This window comes from Onychostoma macrolepis, chromosome 07 (genome assembly GCF_012432095.1).
Source record: "Onychostoma macrolepis isolate SWU-2019 chromosome 07, ASM1243209v1, whole genome shotgun sequence".
NCBI lineage: Eukaryota > Metazoa > Chordata > Actinopteri > Cypriniformes > Cyprinidae > Onychostoma > Onychostoma macrolepis.
Window position 1 is genome coordinate 5,291,221 of NC_081161.1, and position 13,471 is coordinate 5,304,691.

At 37.6% G+C, this 13,471-nt stretch overlaps 1 protein-coding gene across 2 annotated transcripts in view; it reads left to right on the forward strand.

Annotated features, from left to right (window-relative positions):
• Nucleotides 1-12,858, forward strand: part of LOC131544467 (adhesion G protein-coupled receptor A3) — a 61,777-nt gene extending 48,919 nt beyond the window's left edge. For both annotated transcript variants that reach the window (XM_058782675.1, XM_058782674.1), the window contains 9 exons: nt 1,143-1,304; nt 2,590-2,790; nt 2,953-3,160; nt 4,729-4,937; nt 5,918-6,042; nt 7,174-7,297; nt 7,487-7,632; nt 8,920-9,015; nt 10,628-12,858. In XM_058782675.1, the coding sequence (XP_058638658.1) occupies nt 1,143-1,304; nt 2,590-2,790; nt 2,953-3,160; nt 4,729-4,937; nt 5,918-6,042; nt 7,174-7,297; nt 7,487-7,632; nt 8,920-9,015; nt 10,628-12,071 (2,715 nt within the window). In that variant the 3' untranslated portion in view covers nt 12,072-12,858. The remainder of the gene's footprint in view (nt 1-1,142; nt 1,305-2,589; nt 2,791-2,952; nt 3,161-4,728; nt 4,938-5,917; nt 6,043-7,173; nt 7,298-7,486; nt 7,633-8,919; nt 9,016-10,627) is intronic.
• Nucleotides 12,859-13,471: the final 613 nt, after the last annotated feature.

Genomic DNA, 13,471 nt, shown 5'->3' on the forward strand with positions numbered 1-13,471 from the left:
AATATTTAAATTGCTTTATCGTACTTGTTTTATTCATTTTTCAAGTTTTTCATCAAATATTTATATTTTATTTTATTTCTCCATTATTTCAGTTAAAAGTGAGATTTCCAGATTTGGAAAATTAATAATACCTTAATGTTATTCATTCGTTCATTCATTTCTATTTTGGTTTTATTTTTAGTACTTCAATTTAAACTAACAATCTAGGAATGCTGCTTTGACATCTAATTGAATTAAAGTTTTTCTTCTAATAATTTAGTTTTATTTCAGCTTTATTTCAATGACTGAAAATGATTTTTATTAGTGTTAGTTTTAGTTACACAATAACACTGTTGAAAACTAAAATCTGTTATGCTAAACTTAACCTAAAATGTCTAATATTTATTTTAACTGGAAGAGCTTGAGTAAATAAGAATCCTTAATCGCGGGACGTTTGAATGCTGTTGTGTACAGCGGAGCGTCTCGGAGTCAGAAAGGTTGAGAACTGCAGCGTTACTGTTCGCCACCTCGGTTCGTGACTCTCCTCATCTCTGGAGAACAAAACAGGCTTTTACGGTTGAATCAGTGAGGAGAGGCGCAGATAGGATCAGGACGGAGGGATCTGGACACTGGGCCACAGAGGAACATAGAAGCGATTTTTCAGGATCAGGTTGCACTTCACTCAGCGTTGAGGGGAAATGTTATCATGTAACACCTGCGCAGGGATCTGGACCATCATTCAACGTCTCACATATTGCAAGGGCACCTTATTAAATTTGACTCACCTTACGATTTTTCATGCAATTATGTGATTTTCTTTAGGAATTTAGGTTGCGTTGAATTGACGAAGAACAGGCTGTTTAGCGCTCCAGCGTTTTCAGCATTGTTTTTGATAACATTCACAATTTTGCGTTCCTCCAGTGTGGGAAAGGCGGATGCATCCCAATAATCATGTTTTAATTCTTCCGGAAAACATTATCTCATTCACATTTTTCTGAGCGTGATGTCAGGTTTAGTTGATCTCAGGAATGCAGTTGTGAAGCAGTCAGAGTTATTAGTATGCAGTGTGTTTGTGGGTATAATGTCGGCCTGGCGGGAATCATTGGTGTTGTGGGGTGGGTGTGCATGCATTGCATTGTCTCTAACTGCATTTCCTCTCTCAGCTGGGAGATGTGATGGTGGATATCTCCAGTAATCTGATGCTGGCTGATGAGCGAGTGTTATGGATGGCTCAGAGGGAGGCGCGAGCTTGCTCACGTATCGTTGAGTGCCTGCAGAGAATTGCCGTTCTCCGAATCAGTAATGGGGCTCTGGCCTATTCTACTGTGAGTACTGAGAAAATCATTTCAGTTGTGCATTTTGACTGTTTCAAATAGTCTGTTTATGCTCTTGATTGTGTGAGATTTTATTTTTATTAATATTTTTAATTAGCTTTTATTTTTATATTTTCAATTTAATTTTAGTTTCATTTCATATGCTTTGGTCATTTTTATTAGTTTTTTTTTTTCCCAAGTGTTCTTTATCTAATATTTATATTTTGTTTTATGTCTCTTTTATTTTTATTAACAAAAATGTAAAAATGTTAAACCCTCCAGAATGCTTTGCTGCTTGTGAATTTCATTGTAGTTACATTACTGTAGATGAGATTTCTTTGCTTTTGCAAATTAAGGGACAATCCAAAATTATTTAATTGATCACTTTGAGATTAGGTCTCTTGATTGATAATACTAAACTGATTGATAAATAAATAAATAATATATATGAGATTGGATTACAGTACAGGGTTAATATGTTTAGATGAGATGTGTGCAGATTATAAAAATAATAAATTCAATTTTTTTCAGCAGTTGAACAGTTTATATAACTTATTTAAACTGAAAAAAGGTATATATTGTCTTTGTTGAATCCTTTATATTTTAAACCATTTTCAAACACAAAATATAGGTTACACTACACAAGTCTCTTCTGCTTCTAAAGGCTGCAATTATGTGATCTAAAATAAAATAACAGTAATATTGTGAAAGTTTTTGCAATCTTAAGCTATTTCATATATGAATATATTTTAAAATGTCATTTATTTCTGTGATCAAAACTAAATTTTCAGCATCATTACTCCAGTCTTTAGTGTCACATGATCCTTCAGAAATCATTATAATATGCTGATTTGCTGCCCCAGAAACATTTCTGGTTATTATGAATGTTGAAAACAGTTGTGCTGCTTCATATTTATTTGGAAACCATGATACATTTTAAATAGAAATCTTGGACCCACTTTATTATCAAGTGTCTTTTGAACCAACTTCTTGCGCTTAAACCTAACCAAATCACCAAACCTCAACCAGATCCCACCTCAATAACAGCAAAAGTGTTTTGCAATACAACACGACCAAAATAAATGCATTCTACGTAGCACATCGTTAAAGACACCTAATATAAAGTGGGAACAAAATCTTCACCAAGTCACTCTTCACCAATTTAATGCATCCACGCTGAATAAAAGTAACAAAAAGTGTAGATTATATAGAGTAGTTTGAAAGAGACCTGGTGTTCACAGTCATTCGTTTGAATGATATTGTAACCCTTCTTCTTTATTCTCATCTGTTTCACCAGAACTCTCATAACATTGCTCTGGAGGCTCATGCCATCAAGGCCAGCAGCTTCAATGGAATGACCTGCACTCTGTTCCAGAAGCTCTCACCGGAGCGCACGGCCATGGCCCATTTCTCTCCCAGAGACCCCGACATCAACCTGGAGCGCCAGCTCAGCTTCAAATGCAACGTGACCAGCAACCTGTCTGCACTGGCTCTCAAAGTAAGCATTTCGTCTCGGGTACTTCCTGTACGTATACAGTTGATTTGTCATAACCTATAAGGCGAGCGCTTCTTCAAAGCGAGAACTCCAATAAAGCTGTGGAAGCAGGGAATATATCCATCATGTTCTGACAGTAATGTTATTGCATCTCCACATCTGCAGAACACTATCGTGGAGGCGTCTCTCCAGCTTCCCCCGTCTCTCTTCTCGTCTCTGGGAAGCTCGGGTCAGGCTGATGAAGCCGTCTATAAGCTACACCTGCTGGCCTTCCGCAATGGCAAACTCTTTCCTCCGACGGGCAACTCCACTCTCCTGAGCGACGGCAGTAAGAGGAGGAGTGTGGTCACACCTGTGATCCTCACAAAGATCGGTAAGAACACACTCGCTGCTGATCCTAACGCCCCGGGCGAGATCAGACATGCGCACGAACCCACACAGACTCTTCATTGTTGATGTTATACAATAATTCTACCAGGCTAGAAAACAAATTAAAATACAGTGGTCAAAGATACAGACAAATCATGCACTTCAGTAATACTTATTATTATACAGAAGTCACATGCCATGGTCGTATACAGAGCAGGGTTATTATAGTTAACCTGCTATTTTGTCCTTCATTCCCTTCGCCAAACGCTTATACGAGACAGTAATGCCCTTCACCCTTCAAAGAACACACTTCAATGGCTCTGCCCTTCGAAGGGAGTAGGGCATATGGATGCTCACTTCTGTTTGGAATTCACTCAAGTATGTTTTGGTAAAACATACTCTACTTTTTTTCAGTGTGCTTTTATTTTCTTCTTTTGTGATTTGATCTTTACTGTACAGCAGCGCTATTATAATCCATCCCACCCCCATTTTGGCTTCAAGCAGGTAAAGAGGCATCGTGTCATGAACAGAGCAATAATGCTGCTGGAGAGCAGCTGAAGTGTGAGGGGGCGGCAAACTACAGCACAGGGAGCTGCTAGGAAAACCTCCCCACTATAACTGATTGATTTCAACGAGAGGCCTAAGCGGAGCAGAAAGAGATTGCAATCCCATGAAAAAGCTGCAGAGTTCAGAAGAATCTGATATGGACCGACTGTCCAAGATCTGCCACTGAACTACTGGCACGTTTTATATTGTCTCTCAATACAAGGGATGCACATGGATTTAATATGTTTACTTCCTAACTGAACGTTTAGTTGGCTAGTCAGCGATGAGCTGTATTTTTATCACACACTCTTAAGAACAATGGTTTGAAAAGGAGTTATGCCACAGAAGAACCATGCCCCAAAGAACCTTTCAGTGAACAGTTCTTAAAAGAACCATTTTTTCTCTTAATAAAATTATGAAATATATATGAAATAATGCATAAAATTAGAAATGTTGCATTGACAACTACGGAAATAAAAGTGACTTGCTAAAATTTCTAAAACTAAAATAAAACAAATTTAAGCTAAATAGGAAAAAACTAACAACAATTATTTAAAAAAATAATAACTCAACTATAGCAAAGACAAAAAAAAAAAAATTACTATTAGATGAAAAACCTAAACAAAAATGATAGTAGTCAACACTTGAAGTAGATCAAAAAAGTTGATCCTAAAAACAAATAATAATAATAAAATCTCAAGAACAAGGGTTTGAAAAGGAGTTATGGCATAGAACCATTTTTGTTCCCCAAAGAACCTTTCAGTGAACAGTTCTTAAAAGAACCATTTTTTCTTAGTTTGAAGAACTTATCTAAAATGAATCTTTGAAGAAATAATCTAGAAAACCTTTTCCACTAGAACGAACTTCTTGTGGGATGGAAAGATTCCATGGATGCTAAAGGTTCATCATGGAAACATAAATGTTAATAATAACCGTTATTTTTAAGAGTGTACCATCAAAGATGGTTCACAACCAGAACTGTTTTGTAACTCAAACTGATTAAGGATCCATTCTGCTGTTGTTTAGAGGGCTTCCCGCTGAAGAACCTGCAGAGTCCAGTGAACGCGACCCTGCGGCGCTTCCTGCACGGCTCAGACGCCGTTCCCTCCTTCTGGAACTTCAGTCTGCTGGGAGGACAGGGCGGCTGGCAGAGCGACGGCTGCCGGATCCTCCATCAGGACGACAACTTCACCACAATGTCCTGCCATTCACTTAATAACTACGCTTTACTGATGGTGAGAGAGACCAAAGAGGCGTACATTTCAGTCTGTTCTTGTAGTACTTAGCAAAATTATTTTAAAATAAAATTAACTCAACTAAAACAAAAACTAAAATATATATATATATATATATATATATATATATATATATATATATATATATATATATATATATATATATATATATATATATATATATATATATATATATATATATATATATACATTATTAAATGAAAACCTAAAAAAAAAAAATCAGAGTCAACATTTGAAGTAGATTTAAAAGGTTTATCAAAGTTGTCCTAAGACAAGAACACTTTTAGGTTTTAGGACAACTTTGATGAAAGGTTTTGATCCACTTCAAATGTTGACTAGTGTAGAAATGCTGCCTTGAAGTACTAAAATCACTAAAACTGAAATAAAAATAAAGCTAAATGGAAATATTAAGAACAAAACTAATAAAAATGACAATCTCATAGCAAAATTCTGAAACTTGCACTACATTTAACTTGTAAACAGAAAGCAAAAATAAAAGCTAATTCAAAATATGAATAAATACTATGATAGTATGTAAGTAATATTAAAATAACACTGCTGAGCAGTATTTACTGTACATATAAATGCATTACATGATAGAGTCCATGTGTGAAATACTGTTTGTGATGCTGCTGTGTGACTGATAGCAGCCAGAAGTAACAATAAGGATCTGCAGGATGGATAATGGATTCCAATGTTCCCATCATCCACTTGTCATGTAATTACTTGTTATTTCAAGAGTTTTTTTTAGTGCTGGATTGATCTGCTGTGCAATTTTCTTCGGATTTTTCTTCATGGTTGATGTGTACTGTGAGCCTTTGACTCTAGACCTGTTTGTAATTAGATCTTTTCACACATCCTCAACACCCACCTTTCCGGAACAAGAAAAAAAAATCTGAATTATTGGCTGTTGAAATGCATTTGCAAATATAATCTGCTGAAATACTCTCGTCTAACAGGATCTGAACAGGACCGGGAACGACGCGTACAGCTTCGAACCTCTTCACCCTGTTATCTACGCCACAGCCATCGTCCTGGTGCTCTGCCTGCTCTCAGTCATAGTCAGTTACATCTACCACCACAAGTAAGTGCTGGAGCTTGTGATGAAAAATGCTGTTTATTTTTAAAGGGATAGTTCACCCAAAAATGTACATTTGCTGTTAATTTACTCACTCTCAGTCCATCCAGGATGTAAGATGTATTTTTTTCTTTAGTTGAAAATTAAAGAAGATTTCTAGCTGACTTAATTAAAAGTCAAACAAGAAATAATAACTGAAGGAGTGGATGCCGAGCTGCCCTATCCTTCAACTGAAACTGTGATCCTTGGTGATTCATAAATGCAAGTCAATGGCTACCATCATTTTGAGAGCCAAAAAAAACATAATAGCCGGGGGGAAAAAATGAATACCTATGGCTTCTGACAATATAAAACAATTGGTTTTGCAAGAAATTGAACATTATTTACAACATTATTACCAGTAATCCAGAGCCTCAGGCAAGCAGTCCTGAGCACTTTCACAAGAGTGATGTCTGGTTTATGAACGATGACTCCTTTTGAACAGGTTTTATTTGTGTTAAATAAAATATTCACGTTTCAAATCATTTTTGGGTGCTTTAATAATATAACTGCCTATAGGTGACGACATATGTAAATGAACAGGTGAATTGGTTATTTGAACCAGATCATTGCAACGAACTGTCCAAAAGATTCACTTTGCGGAAAAGACTTCCCCATTTGTCTGAAGCTATGGATTACGGCTAATAATGTTGTAAATAATAAATTTCTTGCACAGACCGATCGTTTTTGATTCCTTAAAATTGAAGTAAACATTTTGAAGTGGATCAAAAAGTTGTCCTAAGACAAGAACGCATTTTGGTTTTAGGACAACTTTGATGAAAGTTTTTGATCCACTTCAAATGTTGACTAGTGTATATCGTGTATGTAATTTTGTGTAAAATAAAATCAGAATTAGTGGTGTAAATAACAGTGCCATCGGCATAAAAATGTACAAAACAATTCAGGCATATTTGAGGTAATTCGTTAATAAAAATAGAAAAACGTAGTGGTCCCAGGGTAGTACCTTGAGGAACACCTTTTTCAACAACTACATAATCAGACTGAAAACCCTGGAAAACAACATACTAAGGACCACAATTTCAGGTAAAAATTTCTTTACTGTTGGTTTTAATGCGATATTTGCATATGTGTTCGCAGGTCGGTGCGTGTAAGTAAGAAGTGCTGGCATATGCTGGTTAACCTGTGCTTACATATTCTCCTCACCTGTGCTGTGTTTGTGGGCGGCATCAACCAAACGTACAATGCGAGCGTTTGTCAAGCGGTATGTGCCTGCTTTTCTGTGTATATACAGAGTTTGGGTGACAATATTTGCATAATCTTCATAAATGTTTCTCAGTTTATAGGCAGAACTGCAGTACTGCTATCAAGTTCACATTACTATTTTGAGAATATTAGCATTTTTGTTGTCCTTGAGGAGAGCTCTTATGTTTACTAATGTCATGTCCTGAAGGTGGGGATTGTGTTGCATTACTCTACTCTGGCTACAGCATTGTGGTCAGGCGTAACGGCACGCAACATCTACAAACAGGTGACACGGAAGGCCAAACGCTACGAGGAGCTGGACGAGCCTCCGCCTCCACCCAGACCTATGCTGAGGTAATGAATGAGTCAGAGTAATGAATGAGAAGAAGAAAAAGGAGAAAAATATTATGCAAAAATTAACAAATGTACAAATAAGTAAATTAGTTAATATAATAGATGTAAATGATTAAACATTTATATGATTAATATGTGAATCTGTATATATCGGTATTTATATTATCGATATATGAGCAAGCACACATGCTGTGATCTATTGTAGGGTACAGAGAGTCTAGAACTTTAATTTGACACTTAAATGTCTCCTGCTGACCACTTGGTGTCAGTAAATATACAACAGAAATCAGGGCTGTTTTTGGTAAATTGTCCATGTATTTTAGAATGATTTGCCTTTTAGGGATAGTTCACCTAAAAATAAAATTCTGTCATTTATTCACCCTCATGTCATCCCAAAACTGACTTTTTTCTTCTTCTGTGGAACACAAAAGATTTTTATTTATTTGCATGTATTTTTTTAATATTGGTAACCAAAGAGTTTTAGTGACCATTGTGTCTATTGTATGGACAACAAAAAATCACAGGCATTTCTCAATCTTCTTTTTATGAAAGTAAGTCACACACTAGTGATGTTTTAGTATTATTTGTGTAGCATTATAGTATCCAGCCTCAAAACTATCTTAGGACACAGAAACACTAGTATTTATAGGATAATCACATGGGTAATCAGTTGACCTGATTTATACAGTATTTATTAATATTTTAAATTATTTTTTATTTTAGTTTAAATGTTAGTACTTTTGTCACTTGCTTTTGTCATTTTATACTATATAATAATAATAATATATCATATTTCTATTTAACTTTTATTTTGTAATTTTTAATCATTTTAGTACTTAAAATGATTTTCAGTTAGTTGCCAAGGCAACATTTCTAATTTTCTATTTTCTTAAGTTTAAGTTTTTCATCTAATATTTGTATTTTATTTTAGTTTATTTAAGCTCTGTCAATTATTGCAAATTATTTTTAATAGATTTAGTTCCCAGTAACAACACTGATGACAGAATTTTAATTTTCTTTGTGTGTGTCTGTGTGTGAAATATCCCTTTAAGTCTGGTATATGCAACATAACTTTTGCCCAAATTATTGCTATGATTTGCAGTCTGGATAGTGGATATATATCAACACTAGTTGCCAAAGTCAGAGCCAGTGTATGAAACCTAGTGCTTTAAAGAATGTTCAGATCTTATAAAGTCATGTAGTGTATTCCAGCTTTAATGCTCTAACATGAGGATATGTAATACCTTACTAAATAAGTTTAGTAACTGTTTTTTTCTTCTTCTACAGATTCTACCTAATAGGTGGAGGCATACCGATCATTGTGTGCGGAATAACAGCTGCAGCTAACATCAAAAACTACGGCAGTCAAGTCAATGCACCTTAGTAAGTATTAGAGTTTAAGGTGCTTTTTTACTATCCCTTTCAATAAAATGCAAGCAAAGTATATTGCATGTAATTTACAGATGTTGTGTAATCAGTTAGACTTTTGTGTTTGGATCCATGTGAACTATTTGAGACAAAATGCAATGGTGTAATACTTCGTTGCTATTAACGACAGACTGTACAGATCCAGCCTGTATCTGCCTCAAGGCGCTTTTCAAATCCCCTGCGAACACTTCCTGTCATTTCATAGTCTTTCCCTGTCATGAGAAATTGCTTTTGCTATTGCTGGAGCCTAATGCCCATGCTCTGTAAAGTGCAGAATAATACTTTATGGAGGAGAGAGCAGTTTAGACCTTCAGAAGCTGTGTGAACCTAATTATGGTGCTCTATTTTTGGCTCCCCACCTTGTGTGTGTTGGTTTCCCATGCTCCCTTCTTTCACTTGTGACAGCTGTTTGGATTGTGTAACAGCATGGTTTAATTTGAAAATCCAGACCATCTGAGATCTTTGGGGTTTAATTAATCTCACGCTACCGTGACAAAAGAAAAAACGCTCTGCTGAGCATCACAGAACTCAGAAGTGCCTCATAAGTGTTTTACTTTTCTGATAATATGAAACCCTTGATACCACTAGTGTAAACTTTAGAACTTATGTATACTTAATGTAAAAACTACTTTTTGGAGAGCAGACCTGCAGTGAGTGACAGCTGCGGTGATTTATAATGGTATGGGAGTGTTCTCGTGCTGTTATGTGTATATGCTGCCAAGTAGGACAATGTGACATTGATTTACTGAAGTATAAAACAGCAATAAAGTAGTTCTCAGGAAAAAAAGTTCTCAGCTAGTTTTAGATGTATAGATTTAAAGTCTTAAAGTGTCAGTATTATTTTGTCAATTCTATTGATCGACACTAAAAAACTAAAAGAACTTATGTAGTTACGTTGTACTTTTGTAAGTAGTTTAATCTTTTATTCTTCTTTTTCTTCTTATTCTTCTTCTTATTATTATTATTGCAATAGATAAAAACTTTGAGGCTGATATGGCATAAAATAATTATTATAATATATTAGATTTTTTTGTTATAATTGAACAGCCCTAGATAAATGTGTTTATGAATGTTTAATGTGAACTCTTAGATCAGAATATTATTATTATTATTATTATTATTATTATTGTTGCCATAGATAGTGTGACCATAATCATCATTATATTATGGGAAATAATCAACCATTACAATCTGTGTTGTAATCAAATGGCCTTATCTTGAATATATGTATTTATGAATGCATCATTCGAAGGCATTTTAGTTTGAGTGTTAAACCGCAATATACGCATTCAATTCAGAATGAGCTTGCAGTTGTTGTAAGAAAGGGGCAGCTTAAAATGGACTACATTTTTGGAGAAGTCCAGCATACATCATCAGAGAGAAGTCTGTATTTTCACTGGACGATCCAGTTCTGATATTTTGATTAACAACTACAAAGTTAGCAAAATTGTTGTAACACAAACACAGATTAATGGCTCACTTAAGAACAATAAAATGCATTTAGAAAATAAATAGGGAGAAATCTAATTTCTATAGACTTTAAAAAGCATCTGTTGTCTTTCCGCAGCTGCTGGATGGCATGGGAACCTAGTCTTGGTGCGTTTTACGGCCCGGCAGCCTTCATTGTTTTCGTGGACTGCATGTACTTCCTCAGCATTCTCGTTCAGCTCCGCCGGCACCCCGAGCGCCGCTTTGAGCTCAAGGATCAGTCTGAGGAGCAGCAGCACCTTTCTGTGGCTGAAGCGACCGAAATCACACCGGCCCACCTGGAGTCCTCGTCCGCTGCGCAACCGGTCCCGATGTCAGCTCTGGAGAACGAACATACTTTTGTGGCCCAGCTCATCGGCGTGGCAGGGTCTCTCGCGCTTTATGTCGCTCTGTGGGTATTTGGTGCTCTTGCGGTGTCCCAGGAGCATCCGGCAGATTTGGTGTTCGCCTGCCTCTTCGGCGCCGCCGCTTTGGCTCTCGGAGCGTTTCTTGTGGCACACCACTGCGTGAACCGTCAGGACATGCGGCGCCATTGGTCACGAGCTTGTTGCTTGGTTCGCCGTAACTACGCCGTACAGATAGATTCCCTGCTCTTGCCAATCGCGGGAGCCGGAGGCTCTGTTTTGACGGCCAGGGGAAATGGCGAAACTGCGAAGTGTCCAGCCAGCAGTGCCGAATCCTCGTGCACCAATAAAAGTGCACCGAGCGTCCGTAACTCCACCCAAGGCTGTAAACTGACAAATCTGCAAGTGGAAGCGGCTCAATGCAAAGCGGCCCCTTCGACGGCCAATGGGACGGTGTTATTGGACAACAGCTTGACTGAACATTCAGTCGACAATGAGATTAAGATGCATGTCGCACCAGTCGAGGTCCAATATCGGCCCACTTCGGTCAACAACAACAATCTTCCAGGAACGGGCAACACAAACATCAATGGGCATTCGGGGCGACACCACAAGAACCGTACGAGAGCGCATCGGGCCAGTAGGCTCACGGTTTTGCGCGAGTATTCGTACGACGTTCCCACCAGCGTGGAGGGCAGCGTGCAAAGCGTCCCGCACAAGCGCCACCATCATCACGAGAGCCTGCAGGCTCGTAACAGTCGACGGGCGGCGTATTTGGCTTACCGGGAGCGCCAGCAGAGCCAACTTCAACAGGACAGCAGCGACGCCAGCGCCAGTTTGCCCCGCCGCTCACGGCACCTCGCCAAAGGTGGAGGCGTCCGGCCGGGTAACAGTTTTGGGCACGGGCTCAGCAACAGCGTGGGGAATGGCGTCAGTAATGGAGGCTTAGTCGGAGGAGGGGACGGATCGGGGACCGACGTCACCAGCCAAACTAGAGACTGTCCAAAACAGCCCCTCACTGTTGAACTGGAGGTGCAGCCCAAGTCTTACGGGTTGAACCTAGCGTGCCAAAACGGACCTGCCAAAGACTCCGAGCGGCTACAGAATTTGTCGCCCCTGAACGTGGAGAGTTCTGGGAATATTAAGACTGGCTTGTGGAAACATGAAACTACTGTGTAGCGAGATTCCCTTCTGAGAGACTACAAATCGGAGTTTTACCTGTAACTGTGAATCTCTTATTTTATGATTTTGATCCGAAAGGTACAGTTTGTAAAAATAGTTCCTGAAAGAGTTCCCGTTTAATGTTTATGTGAGAAAATACCTACAAATTCATATAGTTTACCACTTGGCTGCATCATAGTCAGTCTACAAATGGTCTATTTTTATATCCTTTTGGTCCATTTTGTATTTTATTCTGACGTTTTGTATGTGAAGATGCATGATGCGCTGCCCTTTTGAGAATATGTTGGCTGACTCTTATATTCGAATGTGTTTTCACACAGTAAAGAAGATTGTGTTCTATTGCGGGCATCAAATAATAAAAAAAAATCTCTACACAGCCCACTTCATCTCATCTCTGAGTTCAAAGGTGAGTTCATCTGAGAGTTTCCTCTAGGCCTTGCGGTTTCAAGTAATTGGGAGCTTATTTTATGATTTTGATCTGTGTGGTACAGTTTGTAAAAAAAATGTTCCTGAAAGAATTTGTGCTTTAATGTTTATGTGCCAAATTTGAGAAAATAACTACAAATTTATATAATTTCCCACTTGGCTGCATTATAGTCAGTCTATAAATTGTTTATTTGTGTGTCCTTTAAGCGCATTTTGTACATTAAGATGCATGACATGCTGCCCTTTGAGAATATTTTGGCTGACTCTCTCATATTCAACTGTGTTTTCACATGCTGTATTAAACAAGATTGTGTTTCAACTGCGGCCATCAAATAATAATAAAAAATCTCGTTATGCAGCCCAATTCATCTCCTCTCTGAGTTCAAAGGTGAGTTCAGACCCCCACATTTGAGATCTTCCTTTAGGCCTTGTGGTTTCAAGTAATTGGGATCTTATTTATGATTTTTGATACAAATGATAGTTCCTGAAAGAAGTTGCGTTTTAATGTTTATGTTAAAAATTTGAGAAAGTACCTACAAATGCATAGTTTCCCACTTTGCTGCATAGTCAGTCTACAAATGGTTTATTTTTGTGTCCTTTAAGCACATTTTGTACATTCAGATAAAATAGTATGCTGGCCTTAGAGCATATGTAATCTCTTTACGCAGCCTAATTCATCTCCTCTCTGAGTTCAAAGGCGAGTTCAAACCTCCACGTTGGAGAGCTTCCTTTAGGCCTTGTGGTTTTGAGGAATTGGAAGCCTATTTGATGATTTTGATTAGTTTGTAACAGTAGTTCCTAAAATAATTTGTTTTATTGTTTGTGCAAAATTTCAGAAAATACCTACAAATGCATAGTTTCCCACTTGGCTGCATCATAGTTGTATCATAGTCCATTTTGTGTCCTTTATATGCACCGATGCATGATGCGCTGCCCTTTGAGAATATGTTGGCTGAGTCTTTTATATTCAA